General features: G+C 50.1%; 10 protein-coding genes across 10 annotated transcripts; 5 read left to right on the forward strand and 5 right to left on the reverse strand.

Annotated features, from left to right (window-relative positions):
• Positions 1-272: 272 nt before the first annotated feature.
• On the reverse strand, positions 273-3,269 carry EURHEDRAFT_490919 (putative Patatin family phospholipase). The gene is made up of 3 exons (XM_040785637.1): positions 2,883-3,269; positions 1,968-2,809; positions 273-1,918 (listed from the first exon to the last, which is right to left on the reverse strand). The coding sequence occupies exons 1-3, from the start codon at positions 3,147-3,149 to the stop codon at positions 742-744; spliced, it is 2,286 nt and encodes a 761-aa protein (XP_040643417.1). The 5' UTR covers positions 3,150-3,269; the 3' UTR covers positions 273-741.
• A 441-nt stretch (positions 3,270-3,710) lies between these two features.
• EURHEDRAFT_27956 (uncharacterized protein) lies at positions 3,711-4,560 on the reverse strand. Its single transcript, XM_040778187.1, has one exon. The coding sequence runs from the start codon at positions 4,436-4,438 to the stop codon at positions 3,929-3,931; it is 510 nt and encodes a 169-aa protein (XP_040643418.1). The 5' UTR covers positions 4,439-4,560; the 3' UTR covers positions 3,711-3,928.
• A 216-nt stretch (positions 4,561-4,776) lies between these two features.
• EURHEDRAFT_398892 (uncharacterized protein) lies at positions 4,777-5,796 on the reverse strand (the record flags this gene model as incomplete). Its single annotated transcript, XM_040779881.1, has 2 exons — positions 4,777-5,476; positions 5,543-5,796. 2 exons carry the CDS (start codon positions 5,794-5,796, stop codon positions 4,777-4,779), a joined length of 954 nt encoding a protein of 317 aa, XP_040643419.1.
• A 57-nt stretch (positions 5,797-5,853) lies between these two features.
• Positions 5,854-7,792, reverse strand: EURHEDRAFT_27905 (uncharacterized protein). Its single transcript, XM_040778183.1, has 2 exons — positions 7,720-7,792; positions 5,854-7,471 (listed from the first exon to the last, which is right to left on the reverse strand). Exon 2 carries the CDS (start codon positions 7,381-7,383, stop codon positions 6,070-6,072), a length of 1,314 nt encoding a protein of 437 aa, XP_040643420.1. The 5' UTR covers positions 7,384-7,471; positions 7,720-7,792; the 3' UTR covers positions 5,854-6,069.
• EURHEDRAFT_407726 (proteasome regulatory particle base subunit RPN2) lies at positions 7,697-11,826 on the forward strand. Its single transcript, XM_040780643.1, has 6 exons — positions 7,697-7,802; positions 7,851-8,103; positions 8,175-8,344; positions 8,411-8,934; positions 8,994-11,234; positions 11,298-11,826. Exons 2-6 carry the CDS (start codon positions 7,964-7,966, stop codon positions 11,610-11,612), a joined length of 3,390 nt encoding a protein of 1,129 aa, XP_040643421.1. The 5' UTR covers positions 7,697-7,802; positions 7,851-7,963; the 3' UTR covers positions 11,613-11,826.
• Positions 11,827-12,017: 191 nt separating this feature from the next.
• Positions 12,018-14,341, forward strand: EURHEDRAFT_407727 (putative acyl-CoA dehydrogenase). Its single transcript, XM_040780644.1, has 5 exons — positions 12,018-12,411; positions 12,472-12,483; positions 12,537-12,817; positions 12,872-13,613; positions 13,669-14,341. Exons 1-5 carry the CDS (start codon positions 12,297-12,299, stop codon positions 14,160-14,162), a joined length of 1,644 nt encoding a protein of 547 aa, XP_040643422.1. The 5' UTR covers positions 12,018-12,296; the 3' UTR covers positions 14,163-14,341.
• A 1,921-nt stretch (positions 14,342-16,262) lies between these two features.
• EURHEDRAFT_27896 (uncharacterized protein) lies at positions 16,263-17,133 on the forward strand. Its single transcript, XM_040778182.1, has 3 exons — positions 16,263-16,564; positions 16,754-16,975; positions 17,043-17,133. Exons 1-2 carry the CDS (start codon positions 16,327-16,329, stop codon positions 16,900-16,902), a joined length of 387 nt encoding a protein of 128 aa, XP_040643423.1. The 5' UTR covers positions 16,263-16,326; the 3' UTR covers positions 16,903-16,975; positions 17,043-17,133.
• A 275-nt stretch (positions 17,134-17,408) lies between these two features.
• spt5 (transcription elongation factor spt5) lies at positions 17,409-20,215 on the forward strand (the record flags this gene model as incomplete). The annotated part of the gene is made up of 4 exons (XM_040783516.1): positions 17,409-18,784; positions 18,840-19,433; positions 19,486-19,652; positions 19,704-20,215. 4 exons carry the CDS (start codon positions 17,409-17,411, stop codon positions 20,213-20,215), a joined length of 2,649 nt encoding a protein of 882 aa, XP_040643424.1.
• Positions 20,216-20,384: 169 nt separating this feature from the next.
• Positions 20,385-23,291, reverse strand: triA (putative mRNA capping nucleoside-triphosphatase). The gene is made up of 4 exons (XM_040780645.1): positions 23,275-23,291; positions 21,423-23,224; positions 20,915-21,367; positions 20,385-20,855 (listed from the first exon to the last, which is right to left on the reverse strand). Exons 2-4 carry the CDS (start codon positions 22,989-22,991, stop codon positions 20,685-20,687), a joined length of 2,193 nt encoding a protein of 730 aa, XP_040643425.1. The 5' UTR covers positions 22,992-23,224; positions 23,275-23,291; the 3' UTR covers positions 20,385-20,684.
• Positions 23,265-25,474, forward strand: EURHEDRAFT_469367 (acyltransferase family protein). Its single transcript, XM_040785280.1, has 2 exons — positions 23,265-23,396; positions 23,472-25,474. Exon 2 carries the CDS (start codon positions 23,691-23,693, stop codon positions 25,263-25,265), a length of 1,575 nt encoding a protein of 524 aa, XP_040643426.1. The 5' UTR covers positions 23,265-23,396; positions 23,472-23,690; the 3' UTR covers positions 25,266-25,474.
• The last annotated feature ends 178 nt before the right edge of the window (positions 25,475-25,652 follow it).

A 25,652-nucleotide genomic window follows, 5' to 3' on the forward strand; every position in this document is an offset into this window, starting at 1 on the left:
GAATCACAAGATGCCTACGCCTATGCCCTTGCGGACGTTGCCAACGTTAAGCAGCGGCTACAGGACTTTGATGGTGCGAAGAAAGACCTGGAGATAAGTCCGCTCAACCTCGCCATCCTCATCGAGTTGATCTGAGACGTAAATACTTCTTTCTATAAAGTGAACGCAGACTACTACCATGTTAGTCACTGTGGTATTTTTTTTTTTTTTTTTTTTTTTTTTTTTTTTTTTTTTGTTTCTATGAATATTTTTGCATAAGAGCAGGGATTAGAGTCAGGTTGGTTCTATTTTAGTGAGTCATGATGCGGGGCTGGTTTGCTGGTGTTGGTTTTGGTGTTGGTTTGTTGTATAGGATGGTACTGATGCAAATTGTACTTTGTAGAGCAAACACATCTCAAATATTGTGGTTGCTTTCTATCAATACAAGACAACAGTAAGCCATTATAGAATTGTCCAAGATGTACGCAGTAACCACTCAAATCATACCATACTAATTATTGGCCAAGCGGCATGCATATACGTGGCTAATCATGCTGTGCCCAGGACCAAACGCTCAACAAACACAATTATCATATCGTCTAAACGCCGATTTACGCCGTGCGTCGTCTGTTCTGTGTGGGTTGCCAAGCGTGTCAAGCAATGGCCAAGATGAAGTCTAATCGGACGCGCCGTCAACGCGCCGTCTGCAGCTGATTCAATCAATGCGAAACAAGGTCATAAATACCCAAATGGGAAAGACAATCAGTAGAGGCTATTCTGCCGTGACAAGTCGAAGTAATTGTCGCTGGTCTTGGGTGTCATTTTTAGTAGGCCGCATAGAGGTGACATAGGACTGGGCCATGAATGCGCCTGTGAGGATGTGGGTTCATCTGAGTGAATGGATTGCCATGAGGAAGAACTGCTAGAAGATCGTCGAGAGCGAGGTCGAATATGCTGGCTAGAGCTAACAGATGCAGCTCCGGATAATGCCCCCCAAGACGCACGACGGCTTGCGGGATTAGGTCGCCTGCTACTAGTTCGCGATATCGATGGACCGTCACCAGACCTTGCTGGGGTAGTCTCGTGAATGTCGTCCCAATTTTGTATGACAGAGTCCGAATGAGCTGGCCGAGCACGAACTGGTTGTTCGAAAGACACAACACTTTGGGACCTCTTCAACCGACGACTTGACGAGTTATAACGGACTCGCTTGGTTGGTTCGGCTTCGTGGCTAAAGGAGTTTCGCCTTGGGTGGTGATTTATGTGCCCATGGTCTCCGCTGCTATCAAAGGGATCTGTTGAATGCCGGGTAAGCCTCCTCATGTCGAGAGGGTTATTGCTTAGTGCGACCCTTGCACGCATCTTCTGGACTGCTGAATCGAGAGCCAGTTCAATCGCAACGTGGTTCCTGACGCGCCCCATTTTGGGCCATGTCGCTCGTTCCCCATTTATGCATGACTGGAGCATGAATTCGGTTGTCGGGTTGGTGAGAGCTCGCCGGATATCTGAGTACTGTATTTCCGGATAAATGGTGATATCGCCAAAGTACTTTTGATTCATGATGGAGGCAATCTTGGTCAACGAAGTGGGAAACACGCCCAAGTCCGACAAAACAGCCATGCGGTGAAGAATCTCCTCTTTGGCAAGGTTTGTTATGGTATGCAACCATCCAGGGGACGAGTTCGAGTCGGGGCCCGTATAATCGTTTGGACCCTCGTCTTTTGGAAGAAAAGGGACCACATGTGGATTTACTTGCGACACGATGAAGTGGTTGACATTGAATATCTCCGACAAGCGGGTCATGGGCAAATCGCCGTCTACAGAGCCGTCGATATATTGTCTGTGAAGATCATTCCAAGGCACAGGTTCTTCGGTAATGGGATCCTTAGCCATGAGAACAAATGGTCTAAATACAAGAGGAACAGAGCAGGATACAGCCCTAGAGAAAGGTCAGTTGCGAAGAGATAAATGAAGGGACAATCACTTACACAGCCGACCAAATGAGCACATTAGGCGCAGTCAAATAGTTCATTAATCGTGGCAGTTCGTAGACCCCGGCGCTAGAGACGCAAATATTAAGTATTCTCCGTGTCCTGTTGTAGGCCTCTTGGAATGTGATATCCCCCAACCAGTTTCTCATGACCTTGGCCAAATGGGAGATGTCCAAAAACGAGCCGTATTTCAAGAACCGTGCCGTTTTCTGCAAGATATTCTCTTCATTTGCTTGCTCGTTGAACACATTGAAATCACCGTACGCATACGTATCCAAGAGAATGGGTAGCTCATCATCCGTACGTGTGCAGAACACAGCGCAGATAATACTCCCAGCCGACGCGCCCGAAATAATGCGTGGTAGCAGGTTCTTCTCCCACAGGACCTTGAGTACCCCGATATGGTTCATTCCAAAGGTAGCGCCACCCGAGAAAAGCAGGGCACTTCTGCCAAAAGCCTGCCTGGTTGCAAGCAACTGGTCGAGGATGTATTTGAGCTCCGCCTCGTCACGGTTCTGTTCCGAAAGAATCACCAGAGTATTGATCGTGTCGACAGCAGTGGTAATATACTGGTCGATCAAATCCTTCGTACCAACATGCGAGTGTCTGTACAAAGAGGCGTTACTCATGCCACCCAGATCACGGTTCAACGAGGTGCGAATCAGAAACAACATCCGTCCCACGTCGCAACTGATCCGGGCGTCTTCAAGCTGGTTTAACCGTTCTTGGACTTGATCGGGGTTGTAATCGGAGCATTCAAAGGTCTTCTTCCAAGTGTTATGGCCCTCCAGCTCGTCTAGTTCGTAGGCGCAGTCTCTCCATTCGTCGTACGACATAGCCTGCATATCATAACTTGGTTAGAACAGATTCTCCGTGAAACGTCCAATGGAAAAAACGTGGTTATAAACGTACATTGCGCATCTTCAGGTAAACCACCTGCTTGCGATTTTCCCGGTCAACTCGTTCCTTCCGTTCTTCTTTTGAGAGGCCATCTCGATATGCGTTGAAGCTATCCTCAACCCAACCCAGCGGATTTTTAGTTATCGACGACAATGACAGATTCGAGCTCGATCCAAGGGATCGACGACTGCTGCCAGATGGTCCTGAGCATGCGAGAGCGTCCTTACAGTTGCTATGGCGTTCCGAACAGCCTATCCCGGGGTCACTAAGGTATGACATGATGGATGTGTATGGGTCTGTATCAAGGTCATGCCTATTAACTGGAGATAAGCAATGTGTCGCACTTTGTGGAGGTATCAGGCGAATATATAGTAAAGACAAATGGCATGTGAAGAGGGTCATAGATAAGTCGAGGTCGAGGCCAAGGCAGATACCAAAGTCACGAGGACAGCGGCGATCGACAAATCCTTTTTGCGGGGGGAATATCCGGGGATGGGGCAGATTACCAGATTACTAACAAGACTACGGAGTATACACGGTTAGATTAGATTATTACAATCTCAGTGTTACATGCAATGAAACAGTGTCATCCACTGGCCATGGAAATCCTCAGCACAGATGATCTCAGACTCGATCACTCGGTCTTATCTGTCGGTATATCGTTATGCAGCATATGACCGGGTCTGAGCGCAGGGCGGGCAGAGGATGACTGTGCATTGTCCACCAGACAGTATTAAAGCTTTTCTGCCATAATATACAGGCACAGGCCAAATACTGCCTCAAGACGCATTCTTGGAAAGGTTGTCCTACTAATTCCTGACAGAATTGTTCATCCACTCGTCAAGCAGAACATTACGTTCATAAGCCTGGGGATAGTTCATCAAACATAACTGCCAGGTCAATTTCCGTCTGTTTGCGGAGTTCCGTCACGTTTGCTTGCTCCTGAAGATAATATTTCTCTTCCATTCTATCCCAGATGCGGACAGCAGTTGATGAACAAAGCCCAGAAGCTCGCCCTCGTTATCCTAGAAATATTGTCCCATGGCCCCTGAAAATTCCTATTGCAAACATAAATACTGTATGATATTAGGTAAGAGCGTGCGAATATCAACCGTTGTCGTTGGAGCTGTGTCCAAGAGCATGGTAATGGGCACGTCCATAGACCGAAGTCTAGGAAATTGCAGGAGGAAGTATCGAAAGGGCCCCTTGTGTATGGCGTCAGCCTCGTGAAAATAGTATTCTCCAAGGCTGGCTGGGTAGTAATTTAAATAAAATGAAAGCACCTCGGTTGTCCTGCTGACAGAATGTAGGCATTCGAGAATAGCAGCTCCATCAAGCAGGGGACATTCCTTTCCCCAGTGATATGCTAGGCCCACGTGAAGCGTCCTAAGACTTGGGATCTGAGGGAAGGGTCCTGGAATATCTTCCTTGATCGTTAATCTGGCGAGGACTAATTCATAAAGTTGGTTAAGTATTAAGATGAAATCGCTGTGGGGTTTACACCACCTCTTGAAAGCTCCGGGTCGAGAGACAGATATTAGGTCGCACATTGAAAGTAGGTCCAGCATGTTTCTCCAGCAGTCAAGGAATAACCGATTAAACTCGCTTTCAATTTTAGGTCAATTGCCTCATCTGTTCAGAGATGAATGCTTATGTTCTGTCGGCATCAGCCATTCAGTCCCCGCCGACTGTTCCTTAGTCAGCCTCGTATATCACAGGCCAATCAATCTTCTTCCCAATGCGTGCTCATCAAGATAGTACACCATGTATTATTGTCTTGTCAGAAGGTGCCATATGCAGGCAGATGGCTCTTAGAGAATAGTTTACAAGGCCTAACTACATTCATCTATCTCTTCCGCTCCTTGGGAAGAGCATGGAAGAAGTTCGCGATTGAGCAACTTGCCTATCACAAGTTATCAAAAATCCGGCCCAGCCAGTTCCTCAAAGCACTTCTTGCCTGCGATTCGACACCATCCTCTCGCCAAAAATGCCCAGCGCCATCAATCTCGTGAGACTCAAGCCTGCTTCCGGAAACCTTAGCAATTCCATCTGACCAGTTTCGTAATTTGCTTGCTGGCGTGAAAGTGTCCTCGTTTCCGTAGATGACAAATGTGTCGTGTGCAGACAGTTGATCAGCTGGTTTTGGACAAGGAATATGCTTTCCAGGCGCAGATGGTCCCATCTGGACGTTTATCGAGAAGTCTCCGAACAAGGTCAGGAATGAACTAATCGGTGGTAAGATGGGGGATATCAGAAGACAAGAGATAGATATTTGGGTTGTTGTTTTCGATGCTTCGTGTGACGATGATCGAACTTGCATGGTAAGACGTCTTTCTGTCAAAGTAGCTATTTCCTTTGCCGTTCGACAGATCACACTCATCGCACTATCTTTAGGAGCGTTTCCAAAAAGAACCGTGACAACCTCAATTCCCGGGAGGTGCGAAGCAATCATAGATCCATAAGAGTAGCCTCCAAGGATGATATGAACATCACCTTCTGCCTTAAACGAACCCATATAATGCAACATAAACCCGTAAAAAGACACATAATCCGCCAATTCAGGCCTTGCTGTCCAACTAGTCCTTCCCTCAGATGCACCAGCTCCCCTATAATAGTAATGTTAGCTTCTTTACCATATACGTTTCCTTGTGTTGTGTCAAAAGCAAGCATACCGAAAATTAAACGTGCCCACAACATATCCAGACCGAAGAAGCTCCCCGCCAACAAAGTTCACCACCGGATCGTCGTAACTACCTCCCAGAGGAGCATAAGGGTGAGCTACTATTGCCCCTTGTTTTCTCCAACGTGATTGTGATGCATTATCAAGTTGATGGAGTTCGCGGGGGAGATAGATGCGGCAGTCGAGCTGGATGCCGTCATGGACGGAGGGGATGGTAAAGGTGAAATTGGGAGATGGGAGATACATTTCAGCGTCCTTTATTCTTCGTCTTTGATTTTTCTAGTGGCATGACGGAGACCATTCGTGGTACCGCTGGCTTTGTGTCGTTGGTGAAGTTGTAGAAAAGTGGGTGAGTTTGGGCAACAAAGCGTCTCCGTAGCAGCCGCAACTTGGATCCATGTTAACTTTCCAACGTACCGGAAATTTGTATAACTCATGAGTCTCATAATAAAATATCTATCAGTAATCTATATATGCGAATTGGATAACGCTTTAAAGGTGACAGAAACTGCAATGCTACTACGACTCGGGAAGTAGCCAAGCGGGATCCGGTTCATCATCCTCATCAGTAGTATCATGTCGACGATTGCCTGTATCTCGTAATAAGTCCTCCGGAGGTTCCGGATTATCGACCCCAAGGGGATCCGTTGGTGCATCATCGTGGCGATCATGGTTGTCAGGGTCTAATTCTTTGCTTTCGGGAGGTCCTTGCACATTGAAAACCTCGAGAAGCATCTCGTGTGCCTCTCGCAACGCCTCTACTTCAGCACCAATGCAACACATAAGCAGCTTCCAATCCCGGTCCTCCGCGAGTTCCAATTGACCTTCGACTCGCTGCGTAGTGGCCTGCAAGTCCTCTATAATGTTTTGAACTCGACCATCTTCCGTTTTGCTCCCAGAGGATCCGCCCGCCTCCAGTACTTGCGACTGTGTCTGAATAGAACGACGCATTTCAGATCTTAAGCGCTTCTCAAACCCGGTGACCTCTGTGATCACTTGTTTCCATACACCACCACCCGCTTCAAGCGCCTGAATTTCCGCGTCCACATCCGACTGTCTCTTGTGTAATCTTTCCTGTTCGGCCTTCCAATGCTCTCGTGCCATGTCTAGAGTCCGGCGCTCAGGGTGCAACGAGTAGAATGTGGGCTCGTCAGCAGTGGGCGACAGAGGTTGGAGAGGAGGGTTCTGGAGGTATTTGCGGATGTTGGATTCCACGAGGGACAGGGAAGCATTATAGGAAGAAAGCTTGGATTCCACCGAGTTTTCGATTTCCGAGATCTCTTGTATGACATGGCGGTGTTTCGCTTTCATCTCGTACAACGTGGTCTCGAGTTCGCGGATCTCCGATTCTAGAGTACAGGCCTCGTTCTTCAAATCTGAAGAGCGTTGACTATCACGGTTGTTGCGAATTGACGATATTGCCTCTTCTAATCCAGATCTTTTCGAACTAAACTCGTCAACTTCAATCAGTGCATCATTTCTTTCCCCATCGCGAAATCCCAGTAGCTCCCGCTCTTTCTCTCTGAGCTTCAGCAAGTCATATATAGACTTGAATATCCCTTCCCGAGCAACACGTAGACCAATCTTCTTGGGAGCTGGCTGTCTAACCGGCACCGTCACCTTCGAGTCAGACAGCGATGGGGTGTCATTCTGTTGTTGACCTGAAAGACCAGCAAGGAGACCTTCACTTTGGGCATCAATAAGGACTTGGAGATTTCGCTGAACGTGCTTCGTTTGACGGTCAATGTAGATAAAGGGATCCTGGTGGTGTGAAGAGGCTCGGATAGGCAGGGGTTTCTGATGTTTGTCCGTGTATGCGAAACTGACGGACATTCTGGGATACGTAGATGAGGTAGTCTAGACGTTTAGTTCAGAGGGTAGAGATCAGTCAGTGAAGACAGGAAGAAAATGTGGTATATTTCTATTGAGAGAAAAGTGAGAAATAAGTAGAATTGTCAGCACATGATGTTCTCAAGGCCAGCAGTAATGTCTAATCATCATAAATGGGCATGGAGTGCAGTGTTGTTCCCTCGTGATCTTGTCCATTCCATCATAGGCCACGTGACATACTAGGGGTGGCTGCAGGAACCAAAAGTACCTCTCATCAGCTTGGCCCGTTGACGTGTGCCTCGCCGAACAGGGTGCGCTTTCACGATCCAGTTTACCTACGTTTATCATCCTCTGCTTCTGTTTTCCTCTTTTTTGTTCTTTTCCCTGTTCTTATTCTGTACGTCTTGTCTACGGTCAAATCTGTTTGTCCTGCGATTCTCGTTTGTCGATCTTGAAACTGACCTCACCAGTTTGAAAGCTCCCTCTCTCCGCTGTCGCCTCATTCACCAGCGGCAGTATTATCGACCACGATCCTTCTTTCATCCTTCTGGACTGGCCGTGACGCACGATAATCTCATCCAAGATGGTCGGACTTGCTTCGGCGGCGGGTCTCGTTGGCTTCCTGTCTGAGCCGGATGCGGAGTTGAGAGTCTTCGCCCTGAAGACTTTGGATTCCCAGATTGACCTGCTCTGGACAGAAGTCGTCGATGCTGTTCCTCAAATGTGGGTGATCATACGTGGACTGGATATCGCATGGGTTTGATGGCGATGGACGCTGACCGTTTGTCATTCAGAGAGGCGCTGTACGAAGATGAAACGTTCCCGGAGCGCGAGCTTGCCGCTCTTGTTGCGGCAAAGGTTTACTACCACCTCCAGGAATACAATGAGAGTATGGTCTTTGCTCTTGGTGCAGGAAAGTTGTTCAAGCTGGACAAGGGTGGCGAGTTTGAAGAGACAATAATCGGTAGGTCCACCACTGTCTAAACTACATGCATAGGATATTCGGCTTACTTGGTGCTTCTCTACGCAGCAAAATGCGTCGACACCTTCATCTCCCTTTCTGCTGCTCAACGGCCCGCCGCCGGCGACCTGCCCGCTAACCTGAACTCCGCATTCCCAACATCTGGCGAGGGAGCCAGCAGCACCGCCGCGAGCCTAACCTCACCGATAACCCCCTTCTCTCAGTCGGCTTTGCCATCAAAATCCCTGCTCTCCCGGCAGGAGGTTCCCGGTATCGACGATTCTCATCCTGGTGGGGAGGATGCTAGCGTCAAGAAAACTGAAACTCCGCTAGTTCTCAGGCGAGGTGTCCAGGGCCAGCTGCAGGAAGTCATCGAACGTCTGTTCGAGGACTGCTACCGGCAAAAGCGTTATCGCCAAGTAATTGGCATTGCGGTTGAAGCAAAGAGCTTGGATGTCCTTCGGAAGACCATTGTCAGGGCTAGTGACGATGAGAAGAAGCTGAATGGCGAATCCCGGCGAAGCGAGGAGTTGTTGGAATACGTACTGGATATCTGCATGGGAATTGTCCAGGAGCGCGGGTTCCGTAACGAGGTTTGTTTACAACTGCAAGTTTCGCTTGTCTCTATTTCTAACCGCGAATTTCTTACTAGATTCTGAAACTTATCCTCGACCTTCTGAACGAAATCCCGGCTCCCGATTACTTTTCCATCGCGAAATGTGTCGTCTACCTTAATGAGCACTCAATGGCCTCCACCATTCTCCGTCAGTTGGTCGAAAAGGGTGATGCGCGCTCCCTTGCCGTGGCATACCAGATTTCGTTCGATCTGTACGACAACAGCACGCAGGAATTCCTTAAGAAGGTTCGCCAGGAAATCGCCGAACTCGTCCCAGAAGCAGAAGAGCAGAAGATCGAGGGTGAACAGGCCGAGCCGACCGAGAATGACGCATTGCTCTCTGACCAGGGTTCATCGGAACAGAAAACTTTGGGAGGAAACAGCGACAAGCTCACAGAGGAGGCTCACGCAGCATTCAAGAATATCCTCGCCATCCTCGACGGCATCAAGTCTATTCAATTAAACCTGGAGTTCCTCTATAGGAGCAACAAGGCCGACATCGCGATCCTCAACAAAGTTCGGGATAGCTTGGAGGCTCGCAACTCTATCTTCCACACCGCTGTGACTCTTTCGAATGCGTTCATGCATGCCGGTACTACCCACGACAAGTTTTTCCGGGATAACCTTGAGTGGCTTGGAAAAGCTGTCAACTGGTCCAAGTTTACCGCAACCGCTGCGCTGGGCGTCATTCATCGTGGCAACTTGAGCCAGGGCCAAAAGCTTTTGCAGCCTTATCTTCCAAGGGAACACATTGCCGGTGTTGGGGGCTCGGGATCAGTGTATAGTCAGGGAGGATCGCTATATGCATTTGGGTTGATCTACGCTAACCACGGTGGGATGGCGGTCGACCTCATCCGTGATCACTTCAAGAAAGCTACAGAAGAGGTTGTCCAGCACGGTGGTGCTCTGGGTCTTGGTGTTGCAGGGATGGCTACTGGCGATGAGGGTATCTACGAAGACCTTCGAAACGTTCTGTACACTGACTCCGCCCTGAACGGTGAAGCTGTCGGAGTGGCCATGGGTCTCGTCATGTTGGGAACTGGTAACATGAGGGCTCTTGAAGACATGATCCAATATGCCCATGAAACACAGCACGAGAAGATCGTTCGCGGATGTGCTATGGGTATGGCGTTGGTTATGTATGGTCGCCAGGAAGCGGCGGATGAACTGATCAACGGACTTTTGGCCGACCCCGATCCGACCCTCCGCTACGGTGGTATCATGACCATCGCTTTAGCCTACTGTGGAAGTGGTAGCAACAAGGCTGTCCGCAGGCTTCTTCATGTCGCCGTCAGCGATGTCAATGATGATGTCCGACGTGTCGCAGTGCTGAGCTTGGGCTTTATTCTCTTCAGAAAGCACCAAAGCGTGCCGCGGATGGTTGAGCTGCTCTCCGAATCGTACAACCCTCATGTTCGTTATGGTGCGGCTATGGCGCTCGGTATCTCGTGCGCTGGTACAGGATTGGACGAGGCCATTGATCTTCTAGAGCCAATGTTGAAGGACTCCACAGATTTCGTCAGACAGGGTGCTTTGATTTCTCTGGCTATGGTATTGGTGCAACAGAATGAGGCTATGAACCCGCGTGTCAGCAGTCTCCGCAAGACTATGATGAGGATGCTTGGGGACCGGCACGAGGACGCAATGGCCAAGTTTGGTTGTGCCATTGCTCTGGGTATCATTGATGCTGGTGGTCGGAATTGCACCATCAGCCTGCAGACCCAGACGGGCAACCTCAACATGCCCGGAATTGTCGGTGCCGCGGTATTCGTTCAATACTGGTACTGGTTCCCCCTGGCACACTTCTTGTCGCTCAGTTTGGCGCCTACATCAGTGATTGGTGTGGACCAGAAGCTTGAAGTGCCCATCTTCAAGTTCCACAGCAACACGAGGCCAAGTTTGTTCGACTACCCACCCGAACAGCAAGTGAAGGCAGAAGAGGCACCAGAGAAGGTCAAGACTGCAGTCCTGTCAACTACGGCTCAGGCCAAGCGTCGTGAGAAGCGTCGTGAGAAGCAACAGCGCCGGGAGAGCATGGACGTCGACCAAACACCTACGACACCCAAGCCATCGGAACAGCTGCCGGAGAAGATGGAAACCGACGAAGCCAAGGGTGAGGAGGAACCTAAGGAGGGCGAGAAGGGTGCTGTGGAAGGCCAGAAGAAGAAGGTCGAGCGGGAGAGGGTGGGCTATGAACTCGACAACATGTCAAGAGTCCTTCCTGCTCAACTCAAGTATCTCACCTTCCCTGACCCGAGATACGAGCCCGTTAAGCGCGTATGTTCTTTCCCTGGTTACTTTCCTTGTCTACACAATACCGATTGCTAACGATGTGTACAGCCTACTGGTGGGGTGGTTGTGGTTCTTGACAAGCAGCCCGAGGAGCCCCGCGAGACCATCGAGATGAAGGCCAGCAAGGAAGCCAAGCAACCCGCTCCTCAAGCGGACTCTCTTTCGGACCGTCTGCAAGCTGCGATTGACGCTGCTGCTATGCAGACCCCTCAACGCCCGGCACGCGGTATGGAAGCTGCAGCCGGAGCCGCCGCCGCAGCGGGTGTGTTGACTGCTGTGGATGAGGATGAAGAGGGAGACGAGGATGCACCGGTCCCGAATGAGTTCCAATACGATACCGAGGGCGAGGAAGAGGAAGAGTAATGGTGATATGGGTTGGCATATGTGCTGGTTGTATTACTAGAATAATGATGGTATTTGTTTCATGTTGAATGCAAGCAGGTATACTGCAGTACATGGTTCATTTCTCCCTATCTTCAAACCCAACGATACGAATAACCACGGTCCGAGTGGTTCATATGATACTCCTAGTCTGGTTATTCCAATCAATTATGGTCATTAATAATGCATGCATCCTGAAGCTCTCATCATGTGCAGCTTCTCCGCAGCCTCGGTACATTCCCAATATAGTAATCACCCGCACATGCCACCATGACGCAGTCGGCTGCTCACACCCAATCAAGACCCTCGGAATGACCGAGGCCATTGTTGTGCGGCGTCGAGTTGGCTGCGATCAAGGGTAGCAAAGAAACATTCATAATGAGACACATCTAGGCATGTGATAGAGTTAAAATAGTAGATCTCACCGTCCTTATCCAGCAACCTCCGAGGGTGCGTGTAACTGACTCTCCATACTCTCTTCGGCGTATCCGGCAATATCACCGCTCCTGGATCCCCTTATATATGGCCGGCCGCTGGTCTACCCCGGACATTTTTGTGGTTTCTTTAAATCTTTTCTTTTTCTCCTTTTGACTTTTTTTTTTTTTCTTCTTCCTCTTTACCCCGGACCCCGGATTCTTTCTTAGCTTGAACGGAATTCAGCACAAAATGGCCAAGGCATTTAGTAAGGAAGATGTCGCGTCGCATAGCAAGCCTGATAACCTCTGGGTTGTGATTGATGAGGATGTCTATGACTTGACTCAGTTCCAAGAGGAGCACCCAGGTATGTTGACTCTGTGCAGAGGTTTTATTCTGGTCTGATGCTGACGGTGTATGATTACAGGTGGAAAGAAAAGTAAGCAATCCCTGCGACAGCGTCTCGTATCGACGAGTATTAACATAATTCAGTCCTCTCCCGAGTCGCCGGAAAAGATGCCTCAAAGCAATTCTGGAAATACCACAACGAAGGAGTCTTGAAGAAGTATAAGGGCAAGCTGCAGGTCGGATCACTGAACACCAAGAAGGCTGAGCCCGCACCACCAGCGCCTGCTCCGGCCAAAGAGGCTCCCAAGCCCAAGGCTGCGCCTGCGCCTGCTGCTTCCACGGCCGTGGCTTCGTCTGAGCCTTCACAGCCTCATGATCCGTATGGTGATCTTGTGCCGTTTGCGGATCCTGCTTGGTACCATGGTGTGAGTACCCAGATTGGGATGTTCCTGTGAGGGCCTCGGATTAATGTGTTCCAGTACCACTCTCCCTACTTTAACGAGACCCACGAAGCCCTCCGCGCTGAAATCCGCGAATGGGTTGAGTCCGAAATCGAACCCTATGTGACCGAATGGGACGAGGGCAAGGAAGTGCCCCACAAAATCTACAAGCAGATGGGTGAACGCGGCTACCTGGGTGGTCTGCTGGGTATCAAGTATCCTGTCGATCATACCCCATACAGAGTCAAGTCTGTGCCCCCAGAGCGCTGGGATCACTTCCACGAGATGCTCTTGACCGACGAGCTGTCGCGCGCGGGTAGTGGTGGTCTGGTGTGGAACTTGCTCGGTGGTTATGGTATCGGGTGTCCGCCACTGGTCAAGTTCGGTAAGAAGGAACTCATTGACAGGATTTTGCCTGGTATTCTGGCTGGTGACAAGCGTATCTGTCTTGCCATTACTGAGCCGGATGCTGGTAGTGATGTTGCCAGCCTTGGGTGCGAGGCTAAGCTTACTCCTGATGGCAAGCACTACATTGTCAACGGTGAGAAGAAGTGGATTACCAATGGACACTGGTGCGATTACTTCACTACTGCGGTTCGTACTGGCGGACCTGGAATGAACGGTCTTAGTCTACTTCTGATTGAGAGAGAAAGTGGCGGTGTCAGCACCAGACGGATGGACTGCCAGGGTGTCTGGAGCAGTGGCACCACATATGTCACCTTTGAAGACGTCAAGGTGCCCGTGGAGAACGTCCTCGGAAAGGAGAACCAGGGATTTAAGGGTAAGTTACCACAATCCTCGCGGAGGACCTTCGTTCCAAAAGCTAATGTCACCAGTAATCATGACCAACTTCAACCACGAGCGCATCGGCATCGTAATCCAATGCGTCCGCTTCGCCCGTGTCTGTTACGAAGAATCCGTCAAATATGCCCACAAGCGCAAAACCTTCGGCAAGCGCCTCATCGACCACCCCGTCATCCGCCTCAAACTCGCGCACATGGCCCGCCAAATCGAAGCCAGCTACAACTGGCTCGAGAACATCATCTATCAATGTCAGCACATGGAAGAAACTGAAGCCATGCTGAAGCTCGGCGGTGCAATCGCAGGTCTGAAGGCGCAGTCGACTACGACGTTCGAGTACTGTGCGCGCGAGGCGAGCCAGATATTTGGGGGATTGAGCTATAGTCGTGGCGGACAGGGGGGGAAGATTGAGCGGTTGTATCGAGATGTTAGGGCCTATGCTATTCCGGGTGGGAGTGAGGAGATTATGTTGGATTTGAGCATGAGGCAGAGTTTGAGGGTGCATAAGATGTTTGGGATGAAACTGTAATGCTGCTCTTTATTTGGTTTATTGGATTTTGGATATACCATGAGGATAATTTCTTTGCTTATAATTTGGATGTCATGTATAATAGCTCTATCATGTTTCATGTTATTTCTTCACCTCTTCACTACCTATTACGCACACCTAAATGCAAACAAGAGCTTGTGACCCAGAAAATAAGTAGGGCCAATTAAAACCCGAGAAAAGATTTCACCTTGTTCTTGTGAGGATAAAGCATTTTCCACAAGGATATTCCAGCTTCGGGCTAAGTCATCTCCTGTTCAGGTTCATATATGTCTTAGATAAATTCTTTTTCTCTTTTCCTCCTCTCCCTCCCTCTATCTCTCTCATGAAAACGGATCTGATTTGACTGTTCATTCCCTCTCTACATGGGTAAAATCTACGCTGTCGATAATAGCACCCACGTATTCAGTCACAACTGATACCTTCTTTTCATCGTAACGTCGCGCTGCCAATTGAAAACCAACGGGTGCACCATTATAGAGACCCGGATCATCTAAACACATATGGTTAATCAGAGCCTGCTTTCATGTACGGCAGGCAGCCCAGCGAAAAGGGAATAGATTAGATATCACGTACACTGCGCGGCTATTTTCGCATTCTGCTCATTGAGGGGTTTTAGAACAGGATCAAGCGCATCAACTCCTTTATCGGCGAACCTTACCGGAACCCTGACCGCTGTAGCATCCAGGATATTCACGAAAAAGGGTCCAGTCTGGGTGTACAAACTGCCTCGAAAGAACAGCAGCAGTGATAGTGGTGGGCAGATCAACGCATCAGCAGCTCTTCCACTGGCCGTGCGATCCGTCGTATGATTCTAGTAATCCAGATAGTCTTTCTGCCGCTACAGTTTGGCCACATTGAGAGCATTGATTTCTGTTGTGTTCTTCTCCTGCGCTTCTATTTTGAGGAGCCAGTCTAGTTATGGAAGCAAAGGCTCGCCCGATAACGCACGCTGCACCGTAATATCGTGTCCCCCATCCATGGTCAAGATATCTCTTTAACTATTGATCAGCATGTAAATCCGTGAGTATTCAAGGGGAGGGGCGTACCGAGTCATACTGCCAGGGGATGGGTGAGAATGCGAGGGTGGGTTCCAATCAATGATTTGAGGAAGAAAACACGGTCAGTACTCCAGAAACATCGGTAACATTGAAGGAAAAGGGAAAGCAGACTATACCTTGTGGCCCAGGTTCATGAGAATATCTCGCACATGCCGCAAAGCCTGGCACACTGGTGTATGTGGCCTAACCATATCATCATGCTCATACATGGCAAAGGCGACTTTAGAGTGACCGCGGGAGGAGTGCAGCATGAATCGCATCTCGTGCTCAATATTATCTCGTTAGGGGAACGATACTATAGGAGGATCGTGGAGCCATGGCCGTTGACTCAAAACACTCTTCATGGTCAACCGCAGGGAGGCCATACTAGGCGCCATAGGCCCTATGGTGGACAAGATCGCATTGTGACCATCTGCAGAGTTCGCCGCCTCTTTATAGGGGAGATGTCCTATTGATGGGCGTAGTCTGTATAGCCCATTGAAGGCCGAGGGCATGCGAATGCTACAACGGATATCCGTGCCGAATCCCAGGGGCGACCCTTTACAGGTCAAGGCTGTCCTTAAAATGTAGGTCTGTTGTATACGGTCCTGTCATCAATGAAAAGGTGGATGCCCTTACTGGCAGATCTCTGGCAGAACTGTGGCAGAGTGGAATTAGCAAGGATGAGGACGATGGATGAATGCAGCCAGGATTGTATGAGGAAGATCACATATCCTGGTGATCTAAAGCCATGCTGTGATGCCATCTCCAAATTCAAAGTTCTTTGCTCTGTAGCAGATTCTAAATTGCTAAATTGTATTGAAATCAGATAGACTGCAACTTTCTAAAATAACAAAGGTTTTAGATATACTATAGTTTACCCAAGCCAAAGGTGAGAGATGTACATATAAGTCTGGAAAGTTTGAATCTATGCAGCAAGACATGCGCCTTATATGACTTCATTGTATGATCTTAGGGGTTCACTTAAGAGCTACTGACGTCTGCGCGGGAATGAAGCATTTATATTGTATAGGGCCCGAAGCTCCAGCCGTAGCTAGATTTGTATGCCTTGTGGTGAAGGTTGACTCCGGGAGGGCATTCACTCCATGTGCGCAGTCCCTTTACAACTCCGATCAGAGCCTCAAATTCGCGAAGAGAACAACCTCCTTCTTTCCATTTGCCGCTGTTTGGGACGACACGCGGGTTCTTTATATTGCTGTCTCCTGTGCGAGAAGAATCTTTCGTTTATTGTTCTGTCCAGCTCGTTCGACTGTCTCGTGGAGTTCAGATTGAGGCGCTGTCGCGGTCGCAGACTGGCCGAGAAACCGTCCGACTGTCTGTCCGGTTGATTTGACATTCAGACTTCTGCATCCCTTTTCAGATTAAATTGACAATCATCAGGTATGTACTGGAGCTTGATCCTCTTTTGCGTCTTACGGCACTAGGAGAATTTATTCTGTTCTACTTGTACTTCCGCCGTGAACATCGACTTGAGTCTTCGATCGCATCTAACACTAGTCTTGTCTTTGCTAGGTATTCTCACAGTTGGATTGATCCTACGTGTGTCCTTAAAAGCTACTCTCCACCGGACTCCTACAAATTCAATTACACCGTCACAATCCCGATACCTACCTTCCAGCCAAGATGTCACGCAACTTCATGAACCAGGATTTCGGCTCTGAGGAGGAGGAGGACGATGATGATTTCAATCCCGTACCTGCAAAGGAATCTGATGATGAGGGGGAACAAGTAAAGGTGTGTGGAGCCCAGATGGCGAAAGAAGAAATTGTGCTGGGTTATGGATAAACTGACATCAGGTCAGACACAGGGCGATGAAGAAGAAGAGGAAGAGGAAGACGTCAACCCCCGAGGTGCCTCTCATGCGCGAGCAAGCACCAATGTAAAAGAAGAGGGCGACGCTGAAGAAGAGGATGATGAAGAGGAGGGTGGCGAAGAGCAGGATGAGGAAGAGGAGGACGAAGAGGAAGAGGAAGATGACGACGATGAGGAAGCTGTTTCGGTGGGTTATTTGGCCTCTCTCCGCTAGCCACAATTGAAGCTGACTTGGCATTTCTTTATGCAGAGTCGTCCCCGGAAGCGAAGAAGGAGAGGAGGTGTACACAACTTCATTGAAGAAGAGGCCGGCGTCGATGAAGAGGAAGAAGAAGGCGATGAAGAGGAGGATGAAATGGGCGAATTCGGAGGCGAGATGCACCCAGACGATATGGATGCTTTGCCTATGGGCGCAGAAACGGACGACCGCCGACACCGACAACTCGACCGTCAGCGTGAACTCGAAGCGAGTATGGATGCGGAGAAGCAGGCTCAAATGCTCAAGGAACGTTATGGTCGGAACCGCGCTGCTGCGACTGATTCCGTCGTTGTTCCCAAGCGATTGCTTCTACCCAGTGTCGACGATCCCAGTATTTGGGGTGTGCGCTGCAAGCCCGGCAAAGAACGAGAAGTCGTGTTCGCCATTCAGAAGCGAATCGAAGAGAGACCACCAGGCTCGAGGAAACCAGTCAAAATCATCTCCGCGTTTGAGCGGGGGGGTGCTATGAGTGGTTATATCTACTGCGAAGCACGCAGACAGGCGGATGTTATGGAAGCTCTGCAAGACATGACAAATGTCTACCCCAGATCGAAGGTCATCTTGGTCCCTGTGAAGGAAATGCCCGACCTTCTTCGAGTTCAAAAGTCGGAGGAACTCGTCCCTGGCGGATGGGTTCGTATTAAGCGCGGGAAGTACATGAATGATTTGGCCCAAATTGAGGAGGTGGAGACAAATGGCCTCGAAGTCACGGTTAGACTGGTTCCTCGTTTGGATTACGGTCTGAACGAGGACACCAGTGCCCCTGTAGTCGACCCAAAGAGGAAGCGTCCTGGTATGAATCCGGCAGCCGCACGGCCACCGCAGCGTTTGTTCAGTGAAGCAGAAGCCAAGAAGAAGCATGGCAAATATCTGTCCGCTACGTCGGGTCTGGGTGGAAAGTCGTGGAACTACCTTGCCGAAACCTACATCGACGGTTTCCTGATCAAAGACATGAAGGTCCAGCATCTTATCACAAAGAATGTCAACCCGCGACTCGAAGAAGTTACCATGTTTGCTCGTGGCTCTGAGGACGGCACGTCGAATCTGGATCTTGCTTCCCTCGCCGAGACACTCAAGAACTCTACTGCTGAGGATTCATACCTTCCAGGTGATCCTGTGGAAGTTTTCAAGGGTGAACAGCAAGGATTGGTTGGCCGTACCAGTTCGACAAGGGGTGATATCGTCACTATTCAAGTAACTGAAGGAGTTCTGGAAGGGCAATTGATCGATGCACCCGTCAAATCTCTTCGGAAACGCTTCAGAGAAGGCGACCATGTCAAGGTCATTGGCGGCAGCAGATACCAAGATGAACTTGGCATGGTGGTACAGGTTAAGGATGACACGGTGACCTTGCTCAGTGATATGAGCATGCAAGAAATCACTGTCTTCAGTAAAGATCTTCGACTTTCTACCGAAACTGGTGTTGACGGGAAGCTTGGAATGTTTGATGTCCATGATCTCGTCCAACTCGAGTAAGTTCATCCGTCCCAATTTACCCTACAATCTAGGTGCTAATCTACAATCTAGTGCCGCCACGGTTGCTTGTGTTGTCAAGGTCGACCGCGAGTCGCTAAAATGCCTCGACCAAAATGGCTCGATTCGGACTGTTCTGCCCACCCAGGTCGCAAATAAAATCACTCCTCGTCGGGACGCAGTAGCAACAGACCGCAATGGCGCCGAGATTCGTCACGGTGACACGGTCCGCGAAATGTATGGAGAACAGAGAAACGGCGTTATCCTTCACATCCACCGTTCGTTCCTATTCTTGCACAACAAGGCGCAGGCCGAAAATGCAGGAATTATTGTTGTGCGCACAACGAACGTCGTCACCGTGTCAGCAAAGGGTGGCAGATCTACCGGTCCTGATTTGACCAAGATGAACCCAGCTTTAATGGGGAATGGTATAGGTCGTGGTGCTGGTGGTGCTGGTGGCCCCGGAATGCCTCCGCCCAAGAGTTTTGGCCGCGATCGTATGCTCGGAAAGACCGTGTTAGTCAGGAAAGGCCCCTTCAAGGGTCTTGTTGGTATCGTCAAGGATTCCACGGATGTACAGGCTCGTGTTGAACTGCATTCAAAGAGTAAGCTGGTGACGATACCAAAGGAATTGCTTGTTGTCAAGGAGTATGTGGCCGTTTCGCGATGTTTGCTACTTCATCTCGCTAACATTTCACAGCCCAGTTACTGGACAAACTGTCGATATCTCCCGTGGGAGGGGTGGTCCGCGTGTTCCCAACGGTGCCTCTGCTGCACCACCGTCGAGCTGGAGCGGCGGACGTACTCCTATGGCTGCTGCTGATTCTTCCAGGACACCAGCATGGGGAGGTCCTTCGTCTGCACGGAGTAAGTACCAACGTGCTGACACAGATTATTTCATATGCTAACACTTTCCAGCACCCGCCTGGGGCGGTCTTGGTGGTGGCTCGCGCACCCCCGCCTGGAAAATGGATGGCTCTCGCACAGCCTACGGTGGATTCGGTAGTGGTGGTGGCGGCGGACGCACCCCAGCCTGGAACGCAGGCGCCCGCACACCATACGGCGGCAGCTCCGGTGGCATGAGCGACTTCGACGCCTTCGCATCCGGATCCCGAACACCAGCCTGGGGCGGCGCAAGCGCAAATGCAGGAAACCGCACACCCGCCTGGTCTGCCGGTGGCATGGCAGGCAGTAGCAGCAAGGACTCACGAAGTTACGATGCACCAACACCCGGTGCATACGCTGCTCCCACGCCTGGTGCTTATGCCGCCCCAACCCCGGGAGCGCCTACACCTGGAGGATGGGCTGATAGTGCGCCGACGCCGGGTGCGTTCAATGCACCAACACCAGGCGGTGCGGCTGCCACTCCGGGGGCTTATGGTGATGGAGACGATGGCGGGCCGCGGTATGATGAGTCGCCTAGTCCTTAATTGTTGGAGACATAGGCGGTCATTTCATGTTCTATTATCTTTACTGGGTATATGCATAGTGTTTTATTTTCAAAGAGGTCAGATAAGATTATGTATTTTATTTCTTTCAGTTATGCCATGGGCCAGTTCTAGAATTGCAATAGGGTAGACAGGCACAAAAGTCAATAGTCTTGGTCATCGACGATTGCGATACACTTATTACTTCCTTTCCAATCCATAAAGAAATATGTGGAAGATAGTACCGTAATAAGAGATGATACAATTCAAATAGCATAAAGCGTAGGATATGATCGTAGTACAGGACAGTTCACATACAGAACGTAAGAACTTAAATTAAACGAAAATCCCAGACAAGGCCACCCATGATAATCCCATAACAACTCGACGGCTGATAATGCATGAACAGAGAAATGGAACGTTGTATAAGACGCCTGCAATGGTTTAACAAAAAGGAGGGGGAAAAAAAACATTATTGTGGCGGTATGGCTCTGGCCAGAACCCGTATATTATCCAGGAATCCTTTAACAAGATCTTCGTACTGGTTCGTGGGATCCCCGGCCATAGCCAGTTGCCCCTGGCGGCGGATTTCGTCGGCGGAGATTTCGACTTCAAGTTCGTGGTCAAATTCGTTTTTCATGGACTAAAATGACTATGTCAGCACTTGATTCCATATTATGTGTCTCGGGAGCAGGAAAATACCTCTTTGGCAACCTGCGTAAGATCGACCTGGTACGCCAAATGCCGATAACTCATACGATCCTTATTCCGATCTCGCGCCTTCCCGCCATCCGAGTTTGTATCGACAACAGGGAGGTGACTGAGGTCGCCATCAAAGTTCATTTCCAGGTTCACACTGATCCGATAATCGACGAAGGTCCGCGGGCTGAGGACGTTCAGATCTGCGACTCGGACCTTGACGATCTTGGCTAAAATTTCACCGGTTCGTTGATCAGTGGTTACTCGGACTCGGGGCCGGTGGCGCGGGTTCAAGTTTTGTCTGATCATTGGGGGGAGCTCGGATGGGGGGACTTCGTAGAAGGTATCGCGCTCTTTTTTGTGGGCGTAAGAGAGGGGGATGCGGCCTGGATTGTTGTTGGGCATGGCGGCTTTGACGATGTCGTTCAGAAAGTTGTTCATTGCGCGGTGTTGTGCCTGGGGGCCATTAGTGGATGGAAATGCAAGATAGCTTCCTCTAAAAGGTACTGACCAAGCTCATGGAGCTCTCAAATGACGTCCGGAAACGCGAATTCTCTTTGTTAAGAACAGTCTCTGTCATCACTGGTAGATGTAGTCTCTCTCTTCGATCCTGATCGATGTGCTTTCCCAATTTGGCTTCTACCTCAACGATAGCTCCTTGGCCAGTGGCGCTTGAACCTGTTGGATCTGCGCCAACGTCATTTCGAAGAACGACATGCTGGAACAAGAAATCGCACACCAATTTGGTCATGTCTTCATGAGGAATGTACCCTGTGACGGACGGCTCCCACGCTCCAAGAGATCCAGGCTGCGGTTGTTGTGGGACGGGGGCAGTAGAGGCAGCAGGGGCAACAGGAGCAGAAGCAGGAGCAGCTTGTACAGGGGGGCCATTGGTAGGAGCAGTTTCTTCAGCATGGTATTTGAGCGGTCCTTGCGAAGATGCGCGTACTGAGCTGCCTGATACGCTAGCAGCAGATGACCGAGCGCGCGCAGACCATGGGTTAGATGGTGAGTTTCGCATGTGTTTTGGGATCAGTGGAAGGGGATTTTTGATAACAGGGCCTGTTCCGCGGGCATGGTGGGATTTCTGCGCATAAATAGGCGGTTCATTGAAGCGTCTCCTCTTACGCTGGGGCGGCTGCGAACTGGGACTTGCTGTCATATCAGGTGTGGTGTCCATTTGTGATGGCAACGACTGACCCTTGTCCTCCGGTTCCACGAGTGGTTGTTGGTATTGTTGCGATTGTTGCTGCGAAGAGTGGGATAAGGACCTTGTAGGACTCTGTTTCCAACCTTGCTCTTCGCTGTGGCTATGACTCCGTGCAGACAGCGTAGCAGCCTGATCCGCAGGTCCTATAGAGCTTCCTTGACGAGTACGCGGGGTGCCGACGGTCCTCGGGCTTACAGTCTCCTCGTGCTCCTTCTCTGACGCGGTTGAGTGGTGTCGCGGGGTCTGTTCTACAGGTTTCGAATCCTGCCAGGAAGGACGCGATTGCGTAGAAGGGGATACGAGCGGCTTTTGATCGTGACTATGGGCGGAGTCTTGCCGGACCCAAGAACTGGGGGGTTGGCCTGTTTGGGACTCGTGGCCGGATGACTGAGGGCGCACGGAGGTGGGAGAACTGCGCGCAAACGCTGGAGGCGGACCAAGAGGTGTTCCTGGTAACGACCCTTGAGCGTGAGGCGAAAATTGCTGCGATGGCAAGGGCTGTGGCGCGGCGACTGGAGAGTGATCTTTGGGGTGGTATGGATAGCTGGGAGCAGGGTCGGAAGAAAGGACAGATTGAATGGATTGAGACCGCTTCGGCGCGAACGATTGTTGCGGTGAGTGCTGTTGGACCCCAGCACTGGCAGAGTGCGGTGTATAGGGAGAGCTCAATGGTTCGGCCGGTTGGTGATGAGGTTGAGGATGGTTGTAAGGCGCAGACGCGGCAAATGAATCACGCGAGGACGCATAGGGAGTCGCGGGAGGTGCAGGAGCGGCGAACGACGGTCGCTCATGCGCGGGAGGACGATTCTCAGCGGGAGAAGAGTCAGAATTGGAAGCGCTTTCGGTGTTGATGATGCTGCGCAAATCCATGGCGCTATTGTACTGCAGTAGACTCGGGGTGTTGTCCGAGGCAGTGAGAAGTAGAAACGAGAAGAGAACGTAAAAGATGAGAGCTGGAAGAGGAATAAAACACAAAAACAATTCACGACATCGAGAATAAGCAGTTCGACAAGCACAGCGACAAAGCGACGAGGGCGAGCGAATGGCAGACGGCGAAGCTCTGCCGGAAAGAGAAAAGATGAAGCTATCCCCGGTCCCGTGACCTGCACTCATTTTAGCTTCGGGTTGTATCATCTCCAACGGTTTTCTTCACATTTTGCTATACCAGAGTATTTACAATCTGCTCTTGTTCTCACTTGTTATTTATTTTCTAAATATTCTCCTCTATCTGCACAACATATGTTACTCTGGATCCCGTGTTCCTACATGTGTCAGGTATGTGATGACGCCGCGTCATTGCGGAGTATACTCCGTACAAAGCGCAGCTAACTGACCACATGGAATTGATAGAATGTCCTTCATAGCTCTCTAATCCTCCGTCTGAATAGAGATACGGCTGTCCCTAAACTCGACTTGCGCAAATCGTGTGCGACTGTCGCATCCGGACATACTCGACCAAGAGCCCCTCGTGGCGCATGGCAACCTTTTGAGGGCCCTCCTTCTGTGTGCCTCGAGAATTAATGACCTGCTCTTCTCCTCTCCGTCGACGTGAATAACCTCTGATTGAAAATGTCGCACAATAAGGACCATCGTCGCTCTCCCTCTCCGACCGTTGAAATTCCCCTGCATACTCTCGAACCGAATAGCAGTCCTTACCCGCATTCGCATCCTGCCGAACACGGACGCTCCAAGCAGAGCAAACACTTTGCAGATGACTGGGCCGATACTATCGATCTTATGTTCACTAAATTGGGACTCGCTCTCACACCTAGCTTTCTACGACACTATGTAGACGGTCAGCCGGCTCCACCCGTAAAGCAGCATTCGATCGCAGCACTCGACGGTCTACGCGGTTGGGCGTCTTTGCTTGTTTTCAACTTCCATTTCCTCTTCACTTATACCTGGAAGGTTGCGGTCGGTTGGGGATTCAATGGCGAGAACTATGCGCTGTGGCAGCTACCCGTCCTTCACATGGCTGTCTCAGGCCACATCATGGTCGCGATCTTCTTCGTTCTTTCTGGCTACGTGCTGTCCTACAAGCCATTGAAATTAATCCGAAGTCGTTCGTGGGAGCAAACCTTTACCACGCTCGCGTCGTCTACTTTCCGTCGTGCGTTCCGGCTCTATATTCCCTCGTTCGTGGGTATCACTCTGGTCATGTTGGCCGTGCGCGCAGGCGTGTACGACTATTCGCACCGGGTAATCAATCATGGCCATACTATCCAAGGAACCAACGAGCAGCACCCGCCCATTTACAAGTATTTCTATAATCAATACTGGGATTTCTACCTGACGCTGGCGAACCTCATAGATCTGTTCGACTGGTCCCTGTATTACAACTACTACAACCCTCATCTTTGGACCATCCCCGTTGAGTTCCGCTGCTCGGTCGTTCTTTTTCTCACGATTCTCGGTACTTCGCGCCTTCGCGCACCAATGCGCATGTCTGTGGTGGCCGGTTTAATATGGTTCTGCATGCGCTACGGCCGTTGGGATGTTGTGCTCTTCTTCTCTGGGAACCTGTTGGCAGAGACCGATCTGATCAACGGCACTTGGGAACCTCCAAGGTTGCCGCTGTCATCGTCTGCAAATATGGGCCCCGAATGGCTACCCCTGCAGCTCCGTCCCTCAAGGCGCAAATTCTGGATTAGCGTCTTTGTCGCAGGCCTCTACTTCGGTTCCTGCCCCAACATCGGTTTCAAATGGACACCCTTCTACATGTGGCTTTGGGACCTCACCCCACGGACATACCCGGAACCGCACCGTTTTCCACAGACGATCGGTGCTGTCCTAATCGTCCTGGGCATCAACCGCTCCCCTGACATCCAGAAACTCTTCAATCACCCTCTCTCACAGTATTTCGGCAAGATTTCCTTTGCGTTCTATGTCGTGCATGGGCCCATTCTACATTCTCTTGGATACTCGCTCATGCCCAACATCTGGAGTGTTGTCGGCAAGGAGACGAATTTCCAGTATTGCTTTGGTTTCTTGGTTGGATGGACTATCTGTCTTCCTGTGGCTATTTGGTTGGGTGATATTTATTGGCGCGCTGTCGATGTGCCTAGCGTTAAGTTTGCTCGCTGGCTGGAGGACAAGGTTATCACCAAGAATCCCGAGGGACAGCAGGATTCACATGTTTATTGAATACCCTAGATTACTGCGTCTCTGCGTTTGGATCGTTCACTCTAAGAACGATTCGAGTTCAAACTTGGTATGTGTAACTTGTTAAAAATGTGACATCTCCAAAATACTTCTGCCGGATGCGATCCATCGCCAACTCTTCAGGCATCGGACCAAGGAACCTATCAATCTCACTGATCCAAAATGAACTCTGCGGATTAGCCTGACAAGCCGTAGTATATTCTCAGTATTCCGGATACCACCCAGCAGTCTCCCAATCAACAATTCCAACAACTTCATCCCGCCGCACCAAAATATTAAAACTACTAAAGATCCCAAGTGTAAACACAATAAGCCAGCGCCCAGCATGCCGTTTAATCAGATCCTGGACTTTCGAACCAAGGCCAGAAT

Source organism: Aspergillus ruber (assembly GCF_000600275.1).
Source record: "Aspergillus ruber CBS 135680 unplaced genomic scaffold scaffold00001, whole genome shotgun sequence".
In the NCBI taxonomy this organism is placed as follows: Eukaryota; Fungi; Ascomycota; class Eurotiomycetes; order Eurotiales; family Aspergillaceae; genus Aspergillus; species Aspergillus ruber.